The following is a 26,602-nucleotide window of genomic DNA, read 5'->3' on the forward strand; positions in this document are numbered from 1 at the left end:
CATCAACACCCCCAAAGCTTGGACAGTCCCATAGCTCATCCTGGGTCGACATTTCATTCAGTAACCTTAGGCATGTTGATGATCACGTTATTTTACATAATGCATCTATACATATGCTATCGCTTGTTTCTGCTTCTTCTTCGCATGTTTTTGTTAAAGGAGATTCAGTACACTTTCAGAAGACGTGTCATAGCGCCCGCTACCGTATAACAGTGAAAACACGGAAAGCCGTCAATGGCGGGGAAAGAGTTAATAAAGAATAATAAAACGTTTATACAATTATCAACTTTACTAGGGTTTACCGAGTGGTCAGGGGTGTTCACTGATATGCTCACACAAAAATCGCTGCAAAAGATGCTTTCCAACAGGTTTTATCGTAGTTTTTGTCCAACTCCATTGACTTGTATTGGATGAAAAACTACGATAAAACCTGTTGGAAAGCGGGTCTTTTGCAGCGATTTTTGTGTGAGCATATCAGTGAACACCCCTGACCACTCGGTGAGTTTCACGTCTTTGTAAACGAAAGTTTAATGCGTTTTAGGAAGGATTATTCCAGTGCACCTATGCAACCATTGTGGAGGTGGGGGGGGTGCTACCACAGAAACTGAAAATTCTCGGGCCAGCAGCATTTGTACAAATTTCAATCTTAACCATTGTATTTCATCAGAAATGATCTGAAAACAGGGCTTTAAGTGTAAAATACCGAACTTGTCCTTTAATGTTAACAACATCAGCACTGCGTGACTACATTTAATGCCCTTCTGATATTTATCCTTGTTTTCGCATGGGCCCGGTTGCAGTCTCTTTTTTTCTATAGCCACTCTGAAGTCCGAAGTCTTTTGCATTTTACAATGGGTAAATCTCCATTTGTCACTGGTGATTGTCGTTTGAACCTTTCTGGATCCGCCATCAAATTGATAGGTTTAATTATATCAAGTGCTGTGAGAAAAGGCTACAAATCTCCACCTCCAACATCCTCACACGCAATATAGCCTACTAGCCGAGACTCCTTCTTTATTTGTACAGATGTGACGTAATGACGCAAAGACATGCTCGAATTTCCCATGGAAATCCACCAGCACCACTGGAATTAAAAACATTATTACAAGCTTACCGTTTTGAATCGAGCTAAGGCAAGCAGATCGTTTTGAACACTGGCTGGTTATGTACGGTTATGTAATTACTCCCTAATTTTTTTTTCTTTCATTCATATAAAAGAAAAACAGCATTTTCAAAAGATATCAGAATGGATTCAAAATGCGTTTTACTAAAGGAAAGACAAGACAGCAGAATATCACTATAAGTTATCACTTTCTTCTATTGTGCTTGTGTTGATAGACTGTAGGTTGCATTTGGGGTTTTGCTGCTTTAGTATATTGAATACTCACAGGGTCCTGGTTCATTTGGACAATAAGTTGTTTGACGGCATGTAGAGTGGGGTGGGCCCAAGGGGAAGGGTCCTGCCAATGACGGTTCAGATCAAAGCCCATTAGAGAACACCTAAAATAGAAGCAAAAACAAATCAACAGTTCAATTAAATAAAACAAAAGACAAAACACCAACACCGTTATCTTCTTTATGAGACCTCACTGAGAGCAAAATACAGTGCAAAGCGACAATATTACAGCGAATATGCTTTGATGTTGAATATACAGCCATGGAGAGAGGGACTTTGGACCAATAGGATTCAATGTGGGTGGGGCTACTCAGTGCAGTGAAACAGAAATAAAAACTAATCAAGTGAAACTTCAAGTTTTCATGTTATTTACTTGAAGTGGTAAAAAGTTATTGAGTTTCAACATCATCACAGTCAAGCTCGAAGTGAAATCCACACAGATTCTGCAGTCAGAACTGCAGAAAATCACACACACAGTACAAGTCCACTCGTGCGGAGTGAGCAGAGCAGAGAGAGTGTTTTCAATTCATTCTCTATGGGAGATGAGCGGCAGGCTCACACAGGGGATTGTGGGATTGACAGTGGAGAGAAGTAATCATCCAAAAAGTTGTGAAGTAATCAACTTTATGCAAATGATAGGTCAAAAACACCAAATTGCTGTGGAGGCTAAGGTAAAGGCTGTGACGTCGGTCATAAACATGCCAAAATCAGCAGATTTTGTGTTTCTGGTTGGTTTAATCACTTGAATTACATATTACTCACTTTAATTCAGATTTCAAATGCTGTTTACATACTTTCATGGCTAGATTATGATTGGGTTAACAAAAGTGTTTTAAAGGGATAATGTCATTATTAACTCACCCTCATGTCTCTTGACTTTCTTCTGTGAAACACAAAAGATGGAATTTTAAAGAATTTTGCAACAGATTTGTTCATACAATGAAAGTTAATGTCGTCTAAAACAACACTGGGGGAAAAAAAAATGACACTGACCTTTTTTTTTATCTATTTAAAATATCTTTTGTGCTTGACAGAAGAAAGTCAGACATAGGTTAAATAATTGTTGACAATTTTTGTCTTTGGGTGAACTATTTCAAATTACACTATACTTTGAGAATTCAAAATTAAAGTTATTGTACTATAATCGGTAACACTTTATTTCGATAGTCCACTTTAGACATTCTACTAACTATAAGTAACTTTGCAGCTACATGTCAACTAACTGTCATTAGAGTATTAGTAGACTGTCTGCTTAATATTTGCTAACACTTTATTTTGTTGCTCCCCAACAGACATTCAACTGACTATAAGTAACATGGCAACTACAAGTCAACTTATTCTCCTAACCCGAACCCTAACACCTAACCATAACCTAACAGTCTACTGACAGTCTACTGACAGTCTACTAATACTCTAATGAGAGTTAGTTGACATGTAGTTGCAAAGTTACTTATTGTGAGTAGAATATCTAAAGTGGACTATCGAAATAAAGTGTAACCCTATAATCATGTATATAAAACACTTTAATGCCTGTATTCTAAAAGCAATCATGGTCCATAATAAAGACAACAACATTGCTCTACATTTACAGACATTAAGGGCAGATCTCTGGTGTTTTGGGCGACATTGAGTGTTTTTTTCTTACACACCATTGGACACATGCCATCTCAAGCCATCTTTCCTACAGGTCTCTGTTTGTTATTTCCCTTTCCCTGAGGCAGTGGACTGATGTGGGGGACGAACAGATGCCTGAGTCCCTGCTGCTGTCCAGCTGAGACTCTGTGACTGTGACTTTGAGCTGAACCTGTAGTCAATGCTGCTGCTCTCAGAACAACACTAATCCCCAGTCAGCAAGGATTGATCCCACATCCCCCTCCTGCATCTGCTTGAGCCTCTCTCTCTCTCTCTCTCTCTCTCTCTCTCTCTCTCTCACTCAACTGAAAAACTACTGATTCAGCACAGAGAGAGAGAGAGAGAGAGAGAGAGAGAGAGAGAGAGAGAGAGCAAGAGAGAGAGAGAGAGAGCAAGAGAGCGAGAGAGAGATCTGATCTCTGATTATGGATCTCAATGGCTCTCAGTGAGGCAGCATCGGTTAAAGTTGCTGCTGAAAGCACCTTCAAGGGTCAGTGGTGGCGTATGTCGTATGTCAGCCCTGTCACCACCATTGAACCATTGATCCACCTCTGCAGCTCTGCAGCTCACAAAGCCGTCACAAGGTGGCAGTCACTGACGCAGTTTCTGCAGGCCTATGGGAAAACATAGCGGGGCCACGGCTGTATTCAGAATGATCGCCACCATTATGTAAAAGCCAATAATGGCATTAGGAGTGGAGACAACACCTGCCGTGCATGACCAACTGCAGCCCCAGTGTATAATGGCCACACTTGTGTTCCAAATCACATCTGTAGATGTTTACTCATGTAAAATATCTTATAAAATACTGTCAGGCAGATCAGGGGCTTTGAGTATGATGACATAATATAGTAATGTAAAAAAAAAGAAAGAAGCTAAAGACAAAAGACAATCATTATTATTAAAAATATCTTAAATGAAATATCTTACTATAGCAAAAGTACATACTCTTGTACTGTAAAATGAAAAAATCATAATATATTATATTATAATACAATATATAATAAAAGTATTAACAGAATTGTTATTGTTATTCTTGTTAGTATTATTAATAACAATACTAATTATTATCATTATTATTATTTTATTTTACAGAACAACAGTAAAATTACAATACTTAAATTTATGGTTTTCCAAATTTCTTTGCTTTAAAACGTTAAACTTTTATTTGGGGGGGGGGGGGGGGGGGGGGACGCAGTGAGACCTTAACGCTCCTCTTTGTTGACAACAGATTTATAAACGATTCGCATTACGAATCTGGGAAGATGGTTGGGACATGTTGCATTCCCAAATGCAAATTATAAGCTACACAACACTTGAAGAGTAGCATTTACTGTGAATCGAAACTGAAAATGAACACAGTGCTGCGCTTTACTCATGCAGCGCGAATATTAAATATCTATATTATATTTAAATTACTAGTATAAACCATAAGATTTGTGATACTGGAAACTATTATATGACTGTTGTCATGCATTCGTTCGTTTCAGCTGACCTGTAGTTTCCCAGGTACACGCCGTCAGGGTTGAGCATGGGGACGATCTTAAAGATCACATGATCACGCAGGACCTGAGCGGTGGGATGTTGGCTGACCAGAAAGTCAATGAAACCTGCAGTAAAGACACACAAATACACACAATTAAGCCTTGCGCTTGACATGTAAAAGTTCATCCCAGTGCAAATTGAGTTTGAAAGATAAAAAATAAATAATAATTTGGACCGTAAAAGGCATAAAAATCAGAAGCTGATATCAGAGACGTACATCTCCAGTCAATACAAATGGAATGAAACAAGTCAACAAAGAATGAAAGAGAGAGATTTATACAGCTGAGAAGCAAATATCATACTAATTAGAGCAACAAAATGAGAAAGAGAGACAGACAGAGGACAGACGGAGAGAAAGGCATGTCGATAGTGGCGGTCACTTGTCCTTCCATTTGCCCTGTACTGAGAGCGAATAATTGACAGGTAAACAAGAAGCATAGAAAAAGAGAGCAGGAGTGTGCATGTGAGAGAGGGCAGACCCCATCTCATTCCCTCATCTTCTTCAACCCCTCACCCACTCTGTCCTGCTCATTAGTGCTAATGGAGGCATAACAAGCTCTCTAATTGAGTCAATGTGGCACAGAGGCAGGCCACACTGCTATGCTATCTAATTGCTTGAAGTTCCTATATTTATTCATGCATATCCGCATGTGTGTGTTATTAAAGTGGCAGGGCAGGTGACTTTGAAGCTTCGTATTGACCAAACTTCAGTTAAGCATAAAAGCCCTCTTCAGAATTACAACAAGTCCGAACTCAGTAATTAATTAGCAGCATGAAGATTTGGGCTGAGACGAGACAGAACCACTACTAAGTACATCAGCAGACAGTTCAAAATTATTTGGAAGCACACAGAGCTGGTAGAATGATTGTGTTGTTTTCAGTGGCTGATTATAATGCAGGGTGACAGATGGCACAAGTCATGCAGATATATAAAAATATACAACATCTACATACAATACTATTTAATATTGGTGAATAAATTACATTTAACATTTTTAAAAGAATATTTGATTGGGTCCTGAGGAAAATGTCATCATGATGTTGTGAGCGCTTACCAGGGTGTTATGCGGTTGCTAAGCATTTTCTTGGTGGTTGCTAAGTAGTTGCTTATGGCAATGCTGCTTCCATATTTCAGAAATTACAAAAGTGAAAGCTGACACTATTGTTAACTGAGCAATGTCTATTTCAAAAAGGCTGATGGCCAATATCTATCTCTAACACACAGCATCCTGAAAAATGTTTTATGGTTTTCACAAAAGTATTAAACAGCACAACAGTTGATAATAGTAAGAAATGTTTCTTGAGCACCAAATCAGCATATTAAAATGATCTCTGAAGGATCATGTGACACTGAACGGCTTAGCTCCAGTCTATTTAACGGATCTTCTATCGCCCTATAATCCATCGCGCTCTTTAAGATCACTAAATTCAAGGCTTTTGGTCATACCTAGGATATCCAGAACCACCAAAGGAGGGAGAGCATTTTCACATTTGGCTCCAAAACTCTGGAATAGTCTTCCTGATACTGTTCGTTGCTCAGACTCGCTCTCCCAGTTTAAAACTAGATTAAAGTCGCATTTCTTCAGCCAGGCATTCATATAATCCTACAGTTCAAACTACAATCCGGCCTCTAGCTCATAAATGCCAGAGGAGAACTGGCCCCCGACTTTTTCTCCATTAGGTCACCTGATGGAGTTTTAGGACACCATTAGGTCACTTGATTGAGTTTTTCGGTTCCTTGCCACTGTTGCCTTTGGCTTGCTCAGTTGGGGATATTTTGGGGATATTTAATTTAATTTTATCAATCAATAAATTCCTCTTGAAACAAACTTTGTTGTATTATTTTAATTTAATACTGTGAAGCTGCTTTGATACAATCTGTATTGTGAAAAGCGCTATACAAATAAACTTGACTTGACTTGACTTGACTGAAGACTGGAGTAATGATGCTGAAAATTCAGCTCTGCCATCACAGGAATGAATTACATTTTATGATATATTACAATCGAAAACTATTTAAATTGTATTATATTTTGACAATATAAAAAAAAAAATGTAAACCTTATTTTAGTCAAATAAATGTAGTCATAGTGAGCATTTTAAAATCTTCCGAGCCCCAAACTTTGCATGCCAATCAATCTCTCTCTCTCTCTCTCTCTCTCTCTCTCTCTCTCTCTCTCTCTATATATATATATGCTGGTTAATTTTAGCTTTGGTTGTTGTTTAATTGAATTTGCTGTCCAATGCATTTTTTTATTTATTTTTTGTTAGAAACGCCCCCTTCAGAACTACAGGAGACTCCCTGTTGAAGACCCCCCATTCTAGGGCAACAAAGATAGGTGATAATGATTTGACATTAAGCTATGGATCCCTCTAACATAATTCACCTGTGAAAAGACTGCATTTGTCTGATCATTTGTCAAGGACACTTTCAGGAAAGACACGTCTCTGTATTGTAACGCAAAGTGAAAGCAGACTTTTTCTATAGAATTGATGTTATTGCCTTTGAAATCTGGCCATTTTGTCAGACTGTTGTGTCAGCAAGTGTTGTGCTCCATGACAGGTAAGGTCTTCGCCGGTTTTAAACAGATTTAGGAGTGATGCAGAGAAGATGAGCTGACACTTCCTCTAATCTGCCGTACACTCCCTGACCTCCTGTGTTTCCGCTCGTCCGTTGACCTTCACTCGCAGCGGAGCCCAACAGTGTGAAGAACTTAAAGTACAAAAGGAAAAGCGTTCTGATGAAGCCCAGCGAGGCCAAACGTCCGCTGGTCAGTGTTTTGTATCTCAGCAGATTACAGGATCTCAGGACATCATCGGACTGTGTATGTGTGTGTCGAGACGAGACAAGGTCTTACCCTGACAGATGAAGGAAGCAGGTGATTCTCCAGGGTGAACGCGGGCTGTGAGAAACACCACCCGCTTTTCTCGCTCTTGATTCAGATGGGCTGAAACACACACACACGTACGTGGAAAGGTTAGTCTCAGCAGGTAGAGGTCTTGGCAGGACAGTGTATGTGTGGTCAGGAGCCATATGTCTGGACCCTGGAGTTTCAGACCTCAAGACATGCAGCAGGGAACCCAGTATGACAGGACAGGACTGATAGGAAATGTTAGAGCTAATGAAGACTCCACGGGAGGACAAACACAATGAGCTACTGATCGCAAGAGCAGGAGAAAAACATCTTGTGGCCGATGAATTTACAGGGACCCTTAAGCACCTACATCTTTTCAATTAACATTAAAATGAGTAAATCAAGTTAATTAAAGTGCCCACCCTCAAGTCTATAATATTCTAGACCTCTTTCAATGTACGTTTAGAGCTTTTTTGGCCTAATTTTTTTCACCAGGCAAAAATTTTAAGTCAGAAATAGCACACATTTTATGCTGCAGGATGACTTTTGCTCTAAAGTTACTCAAATCTCTAACTGTAAATACAAGCAATTATAATAAAAAATGCGTGCCTTCGCAAGCACCACTAATTAGCATTTATTTTACACCATATGGACTCAATATTTACTAAAAACAGAAGTTTATTATCCATCCCAGTCCACTCAGACCATTTATGTAAATTAGGCTGTGAAAAATGGGTCAGAAACAGTCATTAAAACTTATTAAAAACAGTAAGAATTACACCGGTATGCAGAGGTTGGCCAACCATAATAGAGGTCATTTATATATAGAAGTCTTAAAGGTACAGCAAATAGCCTGCTTAATTCTAGTTAATGACACAGAAAGAGAGCTAGAAAGAGTCAAATGTTCATGTAACATTTTTGGCATAAAAAACTGAAAAATATTATAAGTGTACTTCGGACTCTGAGAAAATACAAAATGCTACAACAGTGAAGACCCTTTAAAAATTTCTGTCAGATAGCAAAATCGAACAAAATCGAAAAAATTTAACAAAAAATAAATGCTCAAAAAGTTTTGGCCCTTTCAAAATGTTTGGTAGATGGGATTTTAAGCTTACTGTGTGTTTAAATGAATTCCATTCTAGATACTTCATCATGAATGCAATAATGACTCCTAGATCTGTTTCCAGATATTTCATCCTCTTCTCCTCTTTTACAGTCTCCAAAATGAAATAGAGAGGAATTTAATGCAGCGTGAATCAAATCAGTCCTCCTTTGTGAGCGATGCCAGTTAGGAATGGAATGGGAATACCATTCAAGTTAATGAAAAGAAAGGCTGGACGAATGCGAGAGGACTGCCAACAAAAGCTCCTCTTTAAAAGTCTGATGTGCTTCCAGGCAGAGAAGCGAGCGTATTTTAGTCTCAGAGCATTCTGTTCCTCAAGGCGGGAAAGCTACTGGAACACGCACGCCGGGGAATTTGTTCGGCCTTCACGGATTTCTCTTATCGGCTGTGCTGTCGGTTGTCCGAACAGGTACGCCAGAAAGGACTTTTTCTAGCAAGGAATTCACACAACGACCAAGAATTTACACCTGTGAGGAGACTGAAACAAGCACACACACTTGCAGTATATAAGGTCGCTGTTAGGCTATCCCTTTCTATTAGCAGGCAAATTGATCAAATACATGGCATTTTAGAAGACAGACACTGATACACTAAAAAATACTCAATTTGTCTTTGAACTAATATGGGTGAATCTATTCAATGCAGGGGTAATGCATCAAGATGAAAACTAGACATGGGATGACAAATCATGCACTGTCTTTAAGTGTGTGTTTGAGTCAGGGGAATATCATAGAATTAATAAGGCACACACACACTCACACACACTGACACCTCAGCAGTCTGAGGAATAGCAGAACACAGGTCAATCCTCAAAGATATCCTCCTCACTTCCAGACTTGACCACGAATGAAACATTAAAATATCCATATGCATTATTCAGCAGGCTCCTTGAATATTATATCCATCCATCACTAGCTGTAAAGACAAGCATGGCCTAATACATTATGTCTATGGTGACTCGGGCTCCCGTGGGGCCGTCTTAAAGTCTGTAAGGCATTGCGAAGGCTGAAGGGGAATGATTAGAACTGTACCCGAGATCATTGTGGCAGTTCAAACCTGTCGTCTCAGAGGCAGCTTTTACCAGGAGCAAGAGATTGGGTTTATACAATTCTACTGTGGTAACAACAGCTTCAGCTAGAATAAAACAATTTACTACAGTAAAAATGGGATAAATTCACCTCCACTTTGATCACAAAAAGAAACACAACATTGTTCCAGTCCTGAATGCTGACTAGTCAATAAAACGTTCCAGGAAAATACAGTAGGCCTTTTACATAAACCCCCGGTTTCACAGACAAGGCTTAAGCCTAGCCCCAGACAAAAATGCTTGTTTGAGCTGTTTTCTTAAAATATATCAGTGCCATTGTTATGTCTCAAGATGCACATCAGTAATATTTTTTTCTAAGGCATGTTTATGAAAGCTACTTAGATGCCCTAATTGAACTAAGGCCTAATCCTGGCTTAATCTAATCCCTGTCTGTGAAACCGGGCCAAAATCTCTGTGCATCGCCATAGAGCACGGGCTTTCAAATGTTTTGATGCCACAGACCCACAAATACAATTGCAAAGGACCCCCTTCCTAAAATATAAAAAGGTAGCTTGTATAAAGGCCTAATTATTTCACTGTATTATTTTATTTATTTTATTTTAATATATTATTTAAAATAATTAGTTTATCCTAAGTTGAATTTACTTTTTCTCTTCTATTTATTGTTTGTTCTGAAAAATGTTTTAGAACACGTTAGCATAACATATTTGTGATTATTTTATAGTGTGATTTCCAACCAGAATTTAAAAAGCATAATTATTGTTTTTAATATTATTATATATAATTTTTTGTCTTTTTCTTTTTATACAATAATTATGCTATATATACAGTATATATATATATATATATATATATATATATATATATATATATATATATATATATATATATATCATCTTTATATGCAAATACAGTATACATTTGTAACAATGTTGGCGGAAACTATGGCTTCCATACTACATTTTTGTAAGAGTAGTTTTCATCCTGTCATAGTCACTGCACAGGATGTAGCAGAAAAACCACACTGCAGTGAACAGATGATTATCTGTCATGTAAAGCAACTGTTACCACATGGATGCACGCAAGCACGCACGCACACACACACACACACACACACACACACACTGCCCTCCCATGAGACTGGCTCGTCTTGTATGTCAGGTCAATAATATATCACGGCCTCTCTCGCTGTGTCCTAAACGACTCTGGTGATCGTTGAGCTCATTGCTATGTACACAAGCCTAATATCTTATTGATCTCATCTGGGTTTGTGCTGAGCTGGAGGAAATGTTGATTGCCGCTATGCAATGTTCACCCATATATATTCTAATCTGCTTCCTGGGGGCCTAAAAACACTTCAGCATGGGCTGCAATCATAAAACATTCGTCGAATTTTACAGGAAAATTTCTCTCGTCGCCTCTCTCCATGTCCTTCACAGAGATGGATGGCTTTGCCATTCAGAAGTCTCAGTGGAAAGGCTTGAGTGTTTGCTGGAAATGTGAACGCTTGCGTTTCAGCAGGAGCTGGGTGTGCGGGTCCATCAGTTATAAATCCCACCTCGGGCCCGACCCGCCGCAAACAAGCCAGTGGATGTAAAACAATGCAGCAGCCTGGAGGCAAACGCTACACTTAGACGTGCGGGACAGATGGGGCGAGCCGTGTGTTTACCTTATGCTGAGCCTATACACCACCCTCCCCATTAAAGCAAACTGCCCAGTAAGATTCATTACAAGTCACTTGCAGCGATTCCATACGGTTCTTTTCAGAATTAATACTCTGTAAGATGTATTTTTAATGTTCATTTGCGTCAGTGTTTTTATCAGCGTTTTCCAGAGGGCCCGCAGCTTAGCAGAGAGTAAATGTTTATCTTTATTTTGAGAACTGCTGCGTGAGCTCTCTTTCTTTCCTTTTTCTTGCTCTCAAAATAAAACACATGACTGACTTGGAGCCCTTTGACCTGCAGGTGGTGCTAAAGATCAACAACAAGCTTCCACACATCCAATTCACCACCTCCAACCCTGCAGAAAAGACAGAAAAAACTTACGAAACAAGACAAATGTGCTTTAGCAATCTGAGAACTTTTTTTCTCCACCCATTTCGCTGCATCAGTGCTTTTCTTACACTCTGTTTTCCATTGACACCCGTCAGGCATCCTGATGCCTTAATGTAAACTTTACCTTGACCGATTTTATAACCTCCCCTCTTCTGCTTACCTATAAGGACCTGGTGGGACATAAACAAGCGCTCTCTCCTATAGATGAGACACGCTCCCAATTAGACCATAAAGCACTGGTAATGGGCTGACTCTTTTAAAAGGACTCCACAGGCCCGCTCTATATCTCCTTTAATGGTGCTGCCGGCCCGGTAGCGCTGGGAATCCCTCATCTCAAAGAAGATCCCACTACTCCAAATCATATGAAAGGTCAACAGCCCCGTTCGGCTCCTTCTACTGCTCCCTACTTCCATTAGGAAAGGAATGAAAGGCGGAGGGGAAACGAGAGTGAGACGAGGGAGAAATTTTATGTTGACAACCTTGGCTGAGACAACCAGCTCAGCATATTTCTCACCTGAGAGCACAAGTCCCCACGTTACCACCCAACGTGACGAAATAAAATATGTGGTCTATATATGATCAGGTGCGATAAATATGTAAATGGCGTCAAAAGACGAGAAGTGTCTTTGACACAAAATAAAAAATCTAATGGATTTTGAAGGTTATGCAGATTGTGCAGTTCGGCTTTTCTCCTGTGGTCGATGTGCCACTTTTAATGCAAGCTGATAAGACATGAAAAGAGCCCTGACGTAACACAATTACCTGGGATCTTTAAGAGAGCTGGAACCCGAGCAGATCAAATTCAGCAGAAATGGCAGCTTCGCTCTGTTTAAGACGAGCCGAGTAAGTTTCATCACACCGGCCCGAGATAGATGACTCAAACATGACAGGCTGCATTTATTTTCTACTGTGTCCTTTCTGTAGGGTCAGATGATGCCGAATCCAAATCTGCTGCTCAACCACAAGCCCTCCATTATTATTAGCATTAGGCTACTATAATGACATGCAGAAACATACATGTCGGGCCTAAACGTCTGCAAACACTAGTGAAAATGCTTCTGTGTTAATATAATATCAAATATCAAATTTCATCCTATCCTATACCATAGTTCTCTGGACATGATTCCACTACGGAAAAAATATTTAGACTAAAAAACAACAAGGACATCATGTTTTCTATAATATATATAAGATGGTACTAATATGATACATGATATATATATACACTCATTGATTTTTTTATAAAAGTATGATATACTATATATATATATATATCATAAAAAATATTCAATGTATATATCTAAGTATCCTATCAGTAGCATCTTATACTATTACTGCATCGTGCTACTGTCACAGTACTTTTCTGCAATAACAGATACAGTAAATATACAGTGAATATATTTGCCATTCTGCTTTTTATGGCCGCCAAAAGAGTGCATGAGAAAAGTCTCATAAGTGGGAGGAATACGGAGTCCTGGTGCCCTCCAACTTCCACCCCATGACAACGTGGGCCTTCTTCCTCCAAAAGCATTCAGTTATTCCACACGGCACCCGGCACCTTCACGCTGGAGTAAATCAGCATCAGTTTGCAGCAGCAGTGGAATGACACGCTCACCCGTGTGTGCGTCATATCAGCCGACACGGACTAGCTGTAAATTGTCAGTAGTGTTAAATTTATACAGGGCGCAGGCTGCCGTATGGGTGCTGGAGCCGAACCACCATCAACCTCCCTCTTTCTCTCACTCCCATCTCACTTTATTTTTCAAGGACAGGGCTTTAAAAGAAATAGAGCTTTACGTCTGTGGATTCCTGCCTGTGTACAGGTCAGGTAGAAGCAGAACAGGCAGTATGCATCGCGTCTCCTCACGGATTTTCTCTAGCCACAGGGTCATAAACCATTTTTCACCCCTGGGCTCCTCTACGCTACTCTCTCACCTCAAAGCATCAGACCAGCTCTTCAATCTGAGATCTGATTCTATTCAAACGCCGCCTCTTTGAAAGAAACCCCTTGAATACATCCATTTCATTCTTTTACATCGCATTTATCGCTGGCAGTGGGGCAGATCTGGGCCAGAGCAAAGCCGGACTGTGAAAGGACTGTGTCTGAGTCAAAGTCAAGGGCATAACGGAGGTCAGACCAAAGGAGAAAAGAAAGCAAAAGTGCACGGCTGGGTCAACAACCCGCTCTGCGCGATGCCGAGACAGAACTGAGCCTGTAAGTGGGAGCTGAAGTGAGCAATCAAGGGCCGGAGAGATTTTGGTTCCCTCAATGCACTGTAAGAAGCGAGTCACTCCAGAGGATTACAATGGTATGTTATGACACTGGTATCAGACAGAGCTGAAAAGAGATGGAGAGACAGCAAAACCCAGCATGTAAATACAACTCTGAACCCTCTTAAGCCCCGTAGATGGTCCGGAGGGATAAAAGCACAGAGCGCAGGGTGATTAGAGATCGATTTAGCGCAATCAAGAACCCCCTCTTTCACCCATGCTCATCTCCGTGAAATGGAGAGATCTCTGTTCTCGACAATTTCAAGACAATTGAGGTTGAGAGAGGTGGAGGAAGTGTCAGTGGAAAGGCTAGAGAGGGACAAAGAAAGAGAATCAAGGAGCGAGAGAAAGACAAATAGTCATTTAATGGGTGGTCATTGCTCGTTGCTTGTTTTAGTCAAAAGATTTGTGTTGCCAAAATGGCTACTAATTAGCTTAATAAGGAAAGGTCAACCTGTGATCCGCCCCGGGTAGAAACAGAGGACTTTGAGAGTGCGCCATTCAATCAGATAGGAAAAAAAGGATTTGAACACTTTAAAATGTATGAATGTCATTGCTTTGGAGCACACCAAAATCACAAACCAAGTGATTTCTTTTAAAGAGAAGTAAAAGTTTAATAGGTGTTAAATGTCAAAGCAATATGTATACTATTCAAAACAAAGAGAAAATAACACTTTCCTGTTAATGTGAAATACCTGTGTGAACTTAAGGGAGAAATTACTTCTATACCAGGGCAGTGCAAAATTCAGAACAGAAGAACTTCTAGGCCCTGTTTACATCTGGTATTAAGATGTGTTTTGGTCGATCGGATCACAAGTGGATGGCGCTAAATAAATACAGGTGTAAAGGGGGTCTAAAACGTTTTGAGCTTGTCCACTTTCGACCACTTCCAGAGGTAGTCGAAAATGCATTCGACCGGAATGCTTTTGTAGTGTAAACACTCATGTGATTGAATGTGTTCGAACAGCCACAAAAGACCGCCTACTACTAGGAAGCACGCTAGCCAGACGGAATCTAAACTTTGGCTGGAGACCCATGTTCGGTCCTGATTTCTAACACACACTCACAGCGTTCGGCGTGGTCTTTCGGCTGTCCGAGCAGAAATAAAAGCTACTGCCCTCCGCATGTTTTTCTTGTTGATCTATCGATCTATCAATCTATCAATGCAGTAATTCTGCATCCTGTTTTTCCAAATTCGTCAACTGAATAGTATTTTACAAGGCATTATCAATTCAATTCTGAATGGTGAACAACCCTGCTTCATACACACAAAAACACACTGCTTGCAAATGACACTTGGTTTGATATTCTATTATCTAATGCATTGATATTTGTACATTTAAGTGAGGCTTAAGAGTCTAACTACTTTTTGTGGCCACTATATATTTATGTGATGGAGAGAAAGAAATGATGATTGTGGCAAAAAACAAACCAAAAAAAAACATCCTTTGGCATCAACTGACAAATCCAATACCATCTTTCTATCCTTTTAACATATGAGCTTTCACAGATGACAGACCATGTGAAATTGGGACTTGAAAAAAGAAAGAAGAAAGAAAACAGCAAGCCGCCTCTTGACATTAAGGAGAATAACAAGAGAGAAAGAGGGAGACAGACAGACAGAGAGGGAGAAATCTGTCATGCTTAAAGCCCTTTTGCCAAATTGCTCGCCCTCGATTTGGCAGCATTGGTCATAGTCTCCCTCCACTCTCCCCGACTCCTGCCTCGTCCCTTCAAAACAGAAAAAGAGGTGGCGAGAGAAGAAAGAATGCCAGTCTGTGCTCTGAACGACAGGGAATCAGAGAGAGGCAATAATAGGGCTTTTTGAAGAATGCACGACTGAACTTTATGGCTGCCTTGCTTGAAAGGATGAGTTACAAACTAGAAGAAAAAAGCAGTAGTGATTTCTTTGGGATTTGCCCCAAGCTGTGCTGCCCCCTTCGTACGTGACAGTGGGGGCTAGAGGGGCATGTAACCGCTCGCCACTTGACAGCCGACCACTGCTACGGTGGAACTGAGTCTGGTGCTGCCGTGGAAACAGGCCTAGATCGAAACAAGCATTGAGCAACCACAAAGGTAAACCTAGCATGAGATTCAAGATCCTTGTAGAAGCTGATGTGCAGCATTCCTGCAAAAGAGAGAGAGAGAGAGAGACAGAGAGAGAGAGAGAGTGAAGGTACAATTCTCATGATGCATCACTTTCTCTACATACATGTAACCCCTCCGGTCCTACTCGCCCCGCTCTGTGCTGGCCTCGAACTCGGGATGGAAGGATGGAAGGACCGCAGTCTCTAACGTCAGTTGCTAGAGCGCCTCTTGAGATCAGGGGAGTGAGGTTTACACGCACAGCTCTTACTAGCTGGCCTCTGTTACACGCACCCCCCTAAACCTCTCTCATATCTGGGTCACAGCACCAATGTATCCCCTCAGGTCCTTCTCACCCCGCAATAATGCGGGCCTCGAACCCGGGTCTCTGGCGTGGGAGACCGGCGCTTTAACAAGGAGGTTAAAGACAGCAGTCTCTACAGTTAGTCGCTAGTGCACCACTTGAGATCAGGGGAGTGAGGTTTACCTGCACAGCTCTTACTAGCTGGCCTCCGTTACATATGTAAAATGTCACTTCAATCAAGCAGTCTAAAGTCTAGTCATTAGTGTAGCTTATTCCAAGAACCGCCCACTTACTCACCATAAAGTGTACTGTCAAAAAAATGCAACGATTCCAGTGCCAATACCTCTTAATAGTAATTTGAAGATATGTATTTATATTAAATATTAAAATGATATTATTATTATTATTATTATATATACAATAATATAATTAATATATTAAACAACAATAGAAAACAAAAAATCTCTTTATTTTTGAGATTTGTTTTTAAGATTTTGTCATATGATATGAACAACCATACAGTAAATACACCTATTTAAGTCCCACAAGTTATGAGCGCGATTCACTAAAATTAACCGACTTACATTTATTAATTTTTAGCATTTAGTACTTTATTTGTAGCCTGGAAATCCAGACCCAAATCCGAAAGATTAAGGGTCTGGCATTGAGTAATGAAAATCGCCCAACTCGAGGGGCGGCACCAAGCATGCATTTGAAAATCTCACTGCATGCAATTGGATTACACTACGACCAATCACTGTCGTGATTGCGCTGTCACTAGCGCTGTCGTCATCTGTTTAGCTCTCCTCTGGCCCGCCTATATCAGATACACCGATGTGATTGGTGCAGCTCGGCTACGAGGGCATAGTTAATGAGCATCATTACTCAATGCCAGAGTAACTCGCTGAGCAAATTCAAATTGTGCTCTCGCGAGAACTCTGGATTTCCAGGGTACTTTATTTGTAGTAAACACTTTAAGTTTGCTATTTAAAAAGTGTCATTTTTATTTTGAATTATGTTTTTTAAAACATACGCGCAGAGTGTGACGTCAAATTGTGACTGTTTCAGTGTGTCTAGAAAGGATTCGTCCGCTCTACTCCTGAGCGCAAGTCCCTCTTCGGTGTTGTTGTGTAAAGGCCCTGATACACTCAGAGCGAAGTTCTTTTTTTGTTCTTCGCTTAGGGGTAAAAATGTGTTCGAAAATACGTGAGCAGCGATATACTGTTAGCAACATCCAACACCGCCCAGGCGCCCACACAGCTGAAAGCAGAGTTTAGATGACTCTACGCACACCTACCCATTACGTAATCGTCACGGACTATTTACCAGATGCAAAATTCCCTTTGGCAAGCTGTTTTGAACTCGCAAAAAGAACTTCGTTTTGGCCTGATTTTGTTTGAAATGATGTCACAGAAGTGCATTCTTCAATTTCGCTTGAAGTATACCGGGTCTTAAGGTTTTTCGTGTTTATTTTGATCTTACAGTTTCTTTGCGATTGCAAGCAGTATCGATAATGTTAAAAATGAGATGTGCAGTCAAATGTCCTGGTGTGTATGCTGTTTAAATGAGTGTTCTCAACGATACGCTTGTTTTACTTTGTGGAGTTTTGAAGTGTTTTATAGATGAAATATTGCTTCTTAATCAAATGCACTCCCCACTTAAAACATCTTACCGTGCGCCTGTTCATTCTGTAATCAAAGCATTGGACTTACAGTCGGTTTCACACTGTGGATTTATTAGTGTTCTTGCACCTCTGTTTAATATGTACTGCAGGAAACTCTTAAGAGTATGGTATTCCATCTGTACTGGCGGTATATTTAACTAGTGAATTCAGCCAGCTCATGGCATTTTTGTGTGCAATATATGCAGCAGACGGTCAGTGAATGGACTGTGGGCGGTCCGTGGGCATGCGTCTGAGACTATGCAGGGCATAACTAACCTTGTGCATGCAATAACAAACCCTTGCAATCTCAAAAGGTCACTTGGATCATGTCAGGCTCGATACAATTTGTGTTGAAACACATCTCCGGCTGGGACAAAGCAAGTAATTTTACACACTTCACCCACTCAGATTCCAGAAAAAGCTCAGGCTGTAAGCGCAGTTGAAAGAAAGATGCCTTTTTTAATATAGGTTATTAGTTTCCTGCCCCCCATAGAGTTCTAAATAATTTCTGAAAGCAACAAAGTCCAGACGGAAAACCTCTCTCTGCACCCAACTTTATTACGCAGTTACAGCTCCAAGGTTTAATTTCTCTCATGGTTTTTTTTTTTTAGCCTCTTATTCCTTCTTTTTTTCTTCCCTTTTCTCAATACATAGTGAGATCCCTGACACTCAATTTACAGCCTCACCATCTCTGTCAATCTCAATCTTATAGTCTCTAAAAAATATATTCACACACAGACCTCACTTTTGGCCAGGGGCGGCAATTGTGGATGGCAAACTATTTTCTTGAGAGCTCTTTCTCTCTCTCTCTCTCTCTCTCTCTCTCTCTCTCTCTCTCTCTCTCTCTCTCTCTCTCTCTCTCCTCTGCTGTCTCACTCACCGGGTTGTCAGTGGTTTATTGATTAAGCACTGAGAGAAGAAGGTATTTCAGATCTCTCTCTCTCTCTCTAATCAGGAGAGAGGGAGCACTTGTGGATGGAGCATAAACTCAACATGGTCATTTCTCAGATGTCACTGATCAGAACAAGACTACAAACACAAAAGACAAGGAAAACACAAACATAAACACATTTGTTTTTCTAAGTCACACTGGGGACTTTTCATTGACTTCTATTGTTTGTATTGACTATTGTCTGTATGTTTGTAATTTATGATCATTTTATTAATAATTTTAAAATAAAATAAAATATATAACCGTTTTATATTAAAATAATGATTATTCTATTAATAATTTAATTAATTAATTGAAAACAATTATATTTCATAAGACAAATAATAATTTATTCATTTAAAAAAAAATTTAATCAATTGAAAAAAAAATATATCTATTTTTTTGTTTGTTTTTATTTTATCATCTGATCCCCACACAGTGTTCATTATAAGATCATCTTATCTCAAGAATTAGTTTTTTTTCCTTTGTGAACAAATCTAAATATATCATGAACAAATTACAAACAAATCAAAAGGATCTTAAGTACTTTAACTGGTGCTTCACACTCTCTCCATTACTACACACTGCAGTCAAGCAGCAGATCAGCAAAAGCACATTACTAGATAAAACACACCTCAGGACTGTTAAACCATAGTTTTAACTGCTATCATTTTCATTTTACATTAATTCCCTCTTCATACTTGCAATTGACCAGCCCACTCCAACTCTGACTGCAAACATTTAGGGCACTATCTTACACCCGGCGCAATGCAGCGCCAAGCGCGATGCAAGTGTTTTTTGCTTGTTTCAGTCCGACGCAGTTATCATTTTCACGTCCTGCGCCACGTTGTTTAAATAGCAAATGCATTTGCGCCCATTTGTGCACCCATGGGCGACTTGGCCGTGCTGGTGCATTGCTATTTTGAGGCAAAAGAAATAGACTGCACCATTGACCAACTGAAACCTGGTCTAAAGTCAATGGCGCAATGTATATATATATTTTTTGTTATTTAATGAGCGCGTTAGTAATGTGCGCCTATAGGCGGGTCCACAACGTGTGTACATTCTGCTTATTACACACACAGGGACGCACAGCAGCACACAAACATGCCAAATATTAAAATTAAAAGGATTACAATGTAAAATATTATTATTGTGTACATAAATATATAGTGGAATCCGGCTTGTCCTGTAGATGGTCTGCTTGCGCACTTTTACCTCGCACACGAGCAGATCCGTTTGCGCTCTGGAGACGGCTTCGGTCTTCCACTATCAAATTCTGTCATGTAAATAGCGAATCTGCCATGGCGTGAGCGCAACTGGCATTTAAGGGGAATGAGAGATGAGACTCTAATTGGTTTAATGCACGTAAATCCCAAAACACACACATTAAGAGAATAGGGACAACTCTTTTAGACCATGGGCCTGGCGCCGACCATTTTTCCCATCGTTAAACTAGTAAAAGTGGATTCGGAAATGCCCTAACTGAACTTGCGCCGTATGCTTTAGACCATGCGCTTAGATCGTTAAAAGAGGGCCCTTAATGTAAATGTACAATATTTCTATTCAAGACATGAAATCAAAATTGGCCCAACTGACTCTTTTCTTATAAATAAGAATAAGTGTGCATGATTCATCTGAGGTCATGTTCTTCATGACTCTTTCTCCAAGTTCCTTTATTACAGCAGAAGGTGTTGAGAAATGACTTTATGAGTGAGCTATTGGAATCATTCATTCAAACAATTCGTTCAGAAACACAGATTAATTTAGGAATAAAACAAGTGCCTGAGTCACTGAATCATTGTCTCAAAAACACATTCACCCAAAAGATTTGTTCAGGAGCACATTCCGATTCAGGAACACCACTACAGCATGACTAAGTTACTCAGTATTAAATTCTTATTTATCAAACTATTGTATAAAAGCAACATACTGAGCAAACTTACTTAAAAACAACAACATATTCTGGTGCATATGAAATGTTTAGTCCTTAATTTAAAGGGCAGGAAGTATTTACTTGAAGGCAGAGGAAAATGTTTGGCTAGACATATTAAGAATTGATCAAGAGTGGTTGTAAAGGGCACGGACACAGTTTGTGCTTAGCATGTCCAACTGCACACTTTTAATTTAGCTGAGTTTGGTTTTAAAGAGACAGATGCCAGGTGCCCTTTAAGTCGAATACGTTTGCCATTTCCTTTAAATGATACAAGCAAATTTAATAACGGCCTCCAGGGCTTACTGCAGCCACAGTTGTGTGGGATGCATTTAGTCTGACTTTGATACAGATTAATGAAATGTCACTTAATTGAGGGGGATTTGCTTGTTGAAAGAGGGTCCAATTTCAGCCCTTATGTCACATTTAGCCCGGGAGGTGATTGATAGTTGACTGTTGACCGTACCGAACCGGGTCACAATTACACAACATTTCTCTCTCTCTCTTCAGCCCAAGGAGCCGCTTTTCCCTACAGCACATGAAACATGCTCACACTTTATTGGTACGTATGTTGTGGGACTTTCTACTGAGGGAAACAGAGTGAGGAAGAAAAGAGCTCTTATGAGATGTGTATTTCTCTCTGAGGAGTTTGCCGTATTCCTTGTCTGAGCAGATACACTTTAAACCTAAAGGCTTCAAAACGAGCAGAGTTTGAAGCTGTTCTACAAAAGACAGGCCCTGAAGGATCTCACCGAATATGTTTACACGAACAGCGATTTTCCAAGTGTATATGGAATTCTGGGGTATAAAATGGGCAGAGGAAACTGCTATGATGAATATATCTCTTTTCAATTAGATAGTTAGTGCATTCCACTTCCAACATGAATATTCAGGACAGGTATATTTTTGAATAATGGGCCTGTGTGGTATTAACACAAGAATATTTGTACTGGTAACATCTGCTCTTATCTCACAGCATATTTAACAGCTTAGTCTGAAAATATATATGCATAAATGTGCTCTCGCTGCACCCTCAGCATTTATTCTAACCTCAAACAGCAGTCTACAACAAGGCAAATGTCTGAAATGCCATCTGCGGCAGTACAAATGTGCCAATGTAAAGGCCATGGCAGTGAGTTCAATCCCAACCACGGTCCTTAAAACCAGACAGGGTAAAAATAGAAGATGAATTCATTTTCAGGGCAAAAATGGGGGGGAAAAAACTGGGGCATGCAGTAATTATGATGAATGACGAGAGAGAATAAAACAAAATAAAAAAAGTCAATGCATCAAAACTTCCATATGCATTTCCTTGTTTGACTAAACTTCAATGCAAACTCACACTGAATTTGTTTGTGCTTGTAAAAAAAACAACAAAAAAAAAACAGTTGATTTATTGTGCTGAATATAAAAAATAAAGATCATAATATGAATATGTGCATTCGTTTCCTTTTCCCTGTGATTCTAACGCACAGACGTCCCTTTATTAGCTTCTAATAAGAATAAGAGTCGATAGAATGGTAATATCTTTGGTCCGCCCGCACAGTGGGATAATTGTACAGTTGGGATTTTGCTTTAAGAGTTGTTCATCTCCCACAGGGAAGATGCTATTAGCTCATCCCTCTTCTCAAAAGGCTAGGCTGCTCACTCACTCATTCCTATGAATATGCATTAAGGGCAATAAAATTCCATATGGAGCAACACACAGTGGGCTGCCATTTTGTGAGAATGTACGTTTGCATATTAGAAGCAGTTTGTTATGACAATGCAGTGAGTTAGCATTCAGCTACCGTACAAGTTGCAGTTTGTTTGTTGATGTTTACAATTGGAGAACAAATTCCTCACCCGCAGAGCAGATTTGTAACACTGTAAATAAAATTGTGTGAATTTACAATATCTGTCAACTAGCTGCTGTACTTTCACAGTGAGTCTTCAGTACTACAGAAGATCTAGTATAGATAAAATGGGATTACAAATTTAAGAATCTGTTTAAGATCTCCTGATCCTACGTCCTAACATGACATCACATCACATGAAAAACTAAGGTGAAGTAGATTGTATTTAGCATTTAAAGTAAAGATGACATCAGATGAATGATTCTGTTTAGCAAAGTTTCTAGCAAGAGGTTTCTGCCAGTTCCTGTTCTCTTTATTGCAAGTCAAATTAACCGGATTACTGAGACTCTCACCTTTTGTCTTTAATGGGAGCCCCTGTCCCATTCTTTGAATAGTTATGCTGATTGGATTAGGACTGGTAAGACTCTAGAGTCTGGGGTGGGTTCCTATACCTGCATTTTTCATTTGCACGCTTTGTTTAAGGTTGTCACCCAGGTGCTTTGTCTCTTTCTCTAAGCACTGCCCCCTAAAATTAATGTAAAACTACAATATACAGATACTATGTTGGACCTTGATGATTGCAGCAAACAAACAGCAAGTTCTTAATAAAGAATTCCGCTGAAGATGCACAGAGTCTCCTGGTCTTTGCTTAAAGCATTTTGCCAGCAAAACCAAGGTCATGGGATCGACCCGTGTGTGTGGGAAATAAATATACTTCTTGAATGTAAAATGTAAGTCGCTATGAAAAAAAAGAAATTCTGCTAAATGCATAAACAAGTTGTAAACACTTGTTTTTTTTTATCTGGAGTAAAAAAGTATATGTGGGTGAGGACTCTAAAAGCAAAGTTCACCAAAAAGTATATATGCAACGCCTCCGGTCATATTCGCCCCGCTCCAAACGGCATTCGAACCGGCATCTTCGGCATGGGAGGCGGACACGGTAACAAGGATGCTAAAGACCGCAGTCTCTATCGTCAGTTGCTAGAGCGCCTCTTGAGATCAGGGGAGTAAGAGTTACACACACAGCTCTTACTAGCTGGCCTCCATTACACTCACCCCCCTAAACACGGCACCAAATGTAACCAGTCCTAACGTTTCCAGCATCGGAGGCGGGTTCGCTGATAAGGACCATAGTCTCTAACATCAGTCGCTAGTGCGCCTCTTGAGATCAGGGGAGTGAGGTTTACACGCACAGCTCTTACTAGCTGGCCTCCGTTACATATACCTTACCTTTTAAAAGATTGCGGTAGGTACTTTTAAAAAAAAATTCTTGCTCTTATGGTCATGACAGCTGCATGTATTTGATAGTGAGAAGTAATATTGTGAAATTATTAATACAATTTAAAATTACTTTTCTTTTTCAATATATTTTAAAATGTAATTTGGCAGAGCTTAATTTTCAGCAGCCACTCAATATTTTTGTTTAAACAATGAAAAGCATTTATATGAAACAGAAATCTTTACTGTCTTTACTGTCAGTTTTGATAAATTTCATGAGTCCTAGCTAAATAAAAGTATGCATTTCTCACACAAAAAAATCACTAACCCCAGTATTTTGAACGGTATTATATGTACATACATACATTCTAGTAAATTCAAGTTTAAATAAATAAAAATCAAATAAAGTTCAAAGCCAAAGGGAACATGACTGCCATAACCGTGACTTCAAACGAAAATCCACTACTTACAATACTATTTGACCAAAACTGACCTAGCCACGCATCCATTCTGTAAAGTTCTCAACAACACGCCATTTAACTGCGATATACGATATTAATTCTTAACTGTTAAGTGAAATCCTGGCAATATTTTACAGTGTATTACACAACTTCCCTCTAATGTAAAAGTCACAGAGAAAAGGGTTGAACCTACAAAATGAGAATCTTCATCATACTCTCATTTCCCCGGTTACCTGTGATGGCAGGCATGGAAGGAGGGTGTGGATTTGGTGATTACAGCGTTGCCATGGCAATTGGCAGGTCAGGCGGAATGGGGCGTAAAAAGGGCCCACGTTTGAAGTGGTAAGTCCTTTCATAATGCTTTGATCAGGGATATGTTTGTAGTGGGGGCAAACCTGAAGAACAAATAGGACTTCAGAAAGATCAGCTATCTGTTCAGTAACGTTCAGCCTCTAAGGGAACAGAAAAAAAACCTCAACCGATAATCACTGACTTTTTTATGCAGATTACAGAGGGAAGAAAGACAGAAAAAGCTTGGTTTGGACCGATAGAGGGGGAGGATAAGGAAGAAAAAAGACACTGCTGCGGGAGCAGACGTTCTTTGACTCTACCCGTCTTGCGCATGCCAGCCTTATATTTGCACAAAGACGCTGCCAGATGAAATAGTAGAGTAAATAGTTACACAGCACACGTGTGTGTGTGTTTCCCACTCAGGAACTCTAAAACACTAGAAAATGTAATTGAAATACAAAGCTAGTGCATGTTGGTGCAGTTAAGCGTAAATTTTTCAACCACCGAACAGCTTCACGCGTCTGCCTCTATATGTGGGTGTGTGATTGAGTATGTTCTAGTGACTGTCAGTAGGTGTGCGACTGCACGGTCTGCAATAACTCCATGTGCCTGGTGCCACCACAGTAAAGCCATTAGATCTCAGCAGGAGAGCCACAAGTACTTTAGTGCTGTAGGTGTGACCCAAAGCCCCCAACCTCCTCCATCACAAAGCCGACGACGATGGAAAACAAACCAGGACAGGACAGAACGCAGTGGGGGCACCAGTAGGGGGGCTACAGGTTGGTGTGGGTAGGATACTGATTTTCCCTTTCTCATGTGTCAAACCATCCTGAAATCACGTTGTTCCCTTGCTAAAAATACCCAAGCAAGTTCTCTTAAACAAAAAGCTCCCCTCTGACACTTCATAAGAGAACACTGGGTACACACTGGTTCATAAGTGTGTACTCTTGATTTATAATTGTAGCTTTCACTTGTTCTGTCTAAGGAACGCTTTTAAGGCTAGCACGAAGAAAAAGCATATGGTGCAGGATTACTTGGCCTTTTGAGTCTGATCTTGCAAAAGAAAACTCAATTGAGGTCCTTCGCCATAATAAACAGTGAGTGACTTCATCTTCTTCTCAATAAAATATTAGCTTTGTGACTTCCCCCCTCCCCCCGTTGAGTTTCCAGGGACCGCGGTCCACTGAGAATATGGGAAAGGCAGGACTGTGGTTGCATGGCAGGAACATCAGATAGGATAATGTATTATTAAAACCCCCAATGTCTCAGTGTTTAATATAATCAGCAGCAGAGCAGACACGCTCTACTTACGGCTTTGTTGCCTGCCGTCTCATCTAATCCATACCGCCTTTGCTCTCGCAGAATTTGCCGAGGTATCTGCTCATGAGCGCTCCGAGGAGACCGAGTCTCAGCGGTAAACTGGGGGACGGAGCAGGTATTTCACAGAAGGGGGGACAGAGACGGGATTACATGCAAGTGGCTTACAGTACAGTCAGTGGAAAATTGGTAATTATCTTAGGCACTCGGACTGAACAAATAAATGTTTTGGCCATGTTCTGTCCCGCAGAACGGCAGAGCGGGTTCTGAATCTGAGCCTATCTCCACAACAATCAGCATGAGAGCACGGGCCGCATTATGAAACAGTGCGAAATACTAATGAAATATTAGTTGTTTGCCTCGTGTGTCAGTGAGATGAGCCTGGGCATGTTCCCACAGGAAGACCTGTCAGCGGACTGAGGAAGAAGGAGAGGAAGAGCAAGACAGACAGGATGAGGAGGCCTTGACCTTTACTGTCAGTCGAGAGAGAGGGACAGCGACAGTAAAGATCAAGAGAGAATAGAAGCCCCAGAGCCCCCTGACTCCTTGTCTTACACCAGTCATCCGCTGGGACACATCATTCTGACCTGCTCTGATCCATGACTGCTCTGCTCAACAGCTTTCCACCAATCAGCAGGCA

At 40.2% G+C, this 26,602-nt stretch overlaps 1 protein-coding gene across 1 annotated transcript in view; it reads right to left on the reverse strand.

Moving 5' to 3' along the window:
- agbl4 (AGBL carboxypeptidase 4) overlaps positions 1–26,602 on the reverse strand; it is a 337,210-nt gene that overhangs the window by 41,569 nt on the left and 269,039 nt on the right. The window contains exons 7-9 of the mRNA XM_082188305.1: positions 7,432–7,521; positions 4,524–4,638; positions 1,389–1,500 (exon numbers count right to left, since the gene is read on the reverse strand). Coding sequence (XP_082044431.1) covers positions 1,389–1,500; positions 4,524–4,638; positions 7,432–7,521 — 317 coding nt within the window. The remainder of the gene's footprint in view (positions 1–1,388; positions 1,501–4,523; positions 4,639–7,431; positions 7,522–26,602) is intronic.

The sequence above is a fragment of the Leuciscus leuciscus genome (assembly GCF_965113295.1).
Source record: "Leuciscus leuciscus genome assembly, chromosome: 13".
Classification (NCBI taxonomy): domain Eukaryota; kingdom Metazoa; phylum Chordata; class Actinopteri; order Cypriniformes; family Leuciscidae; genus Leuciscus; species Leuciscus leuciscus.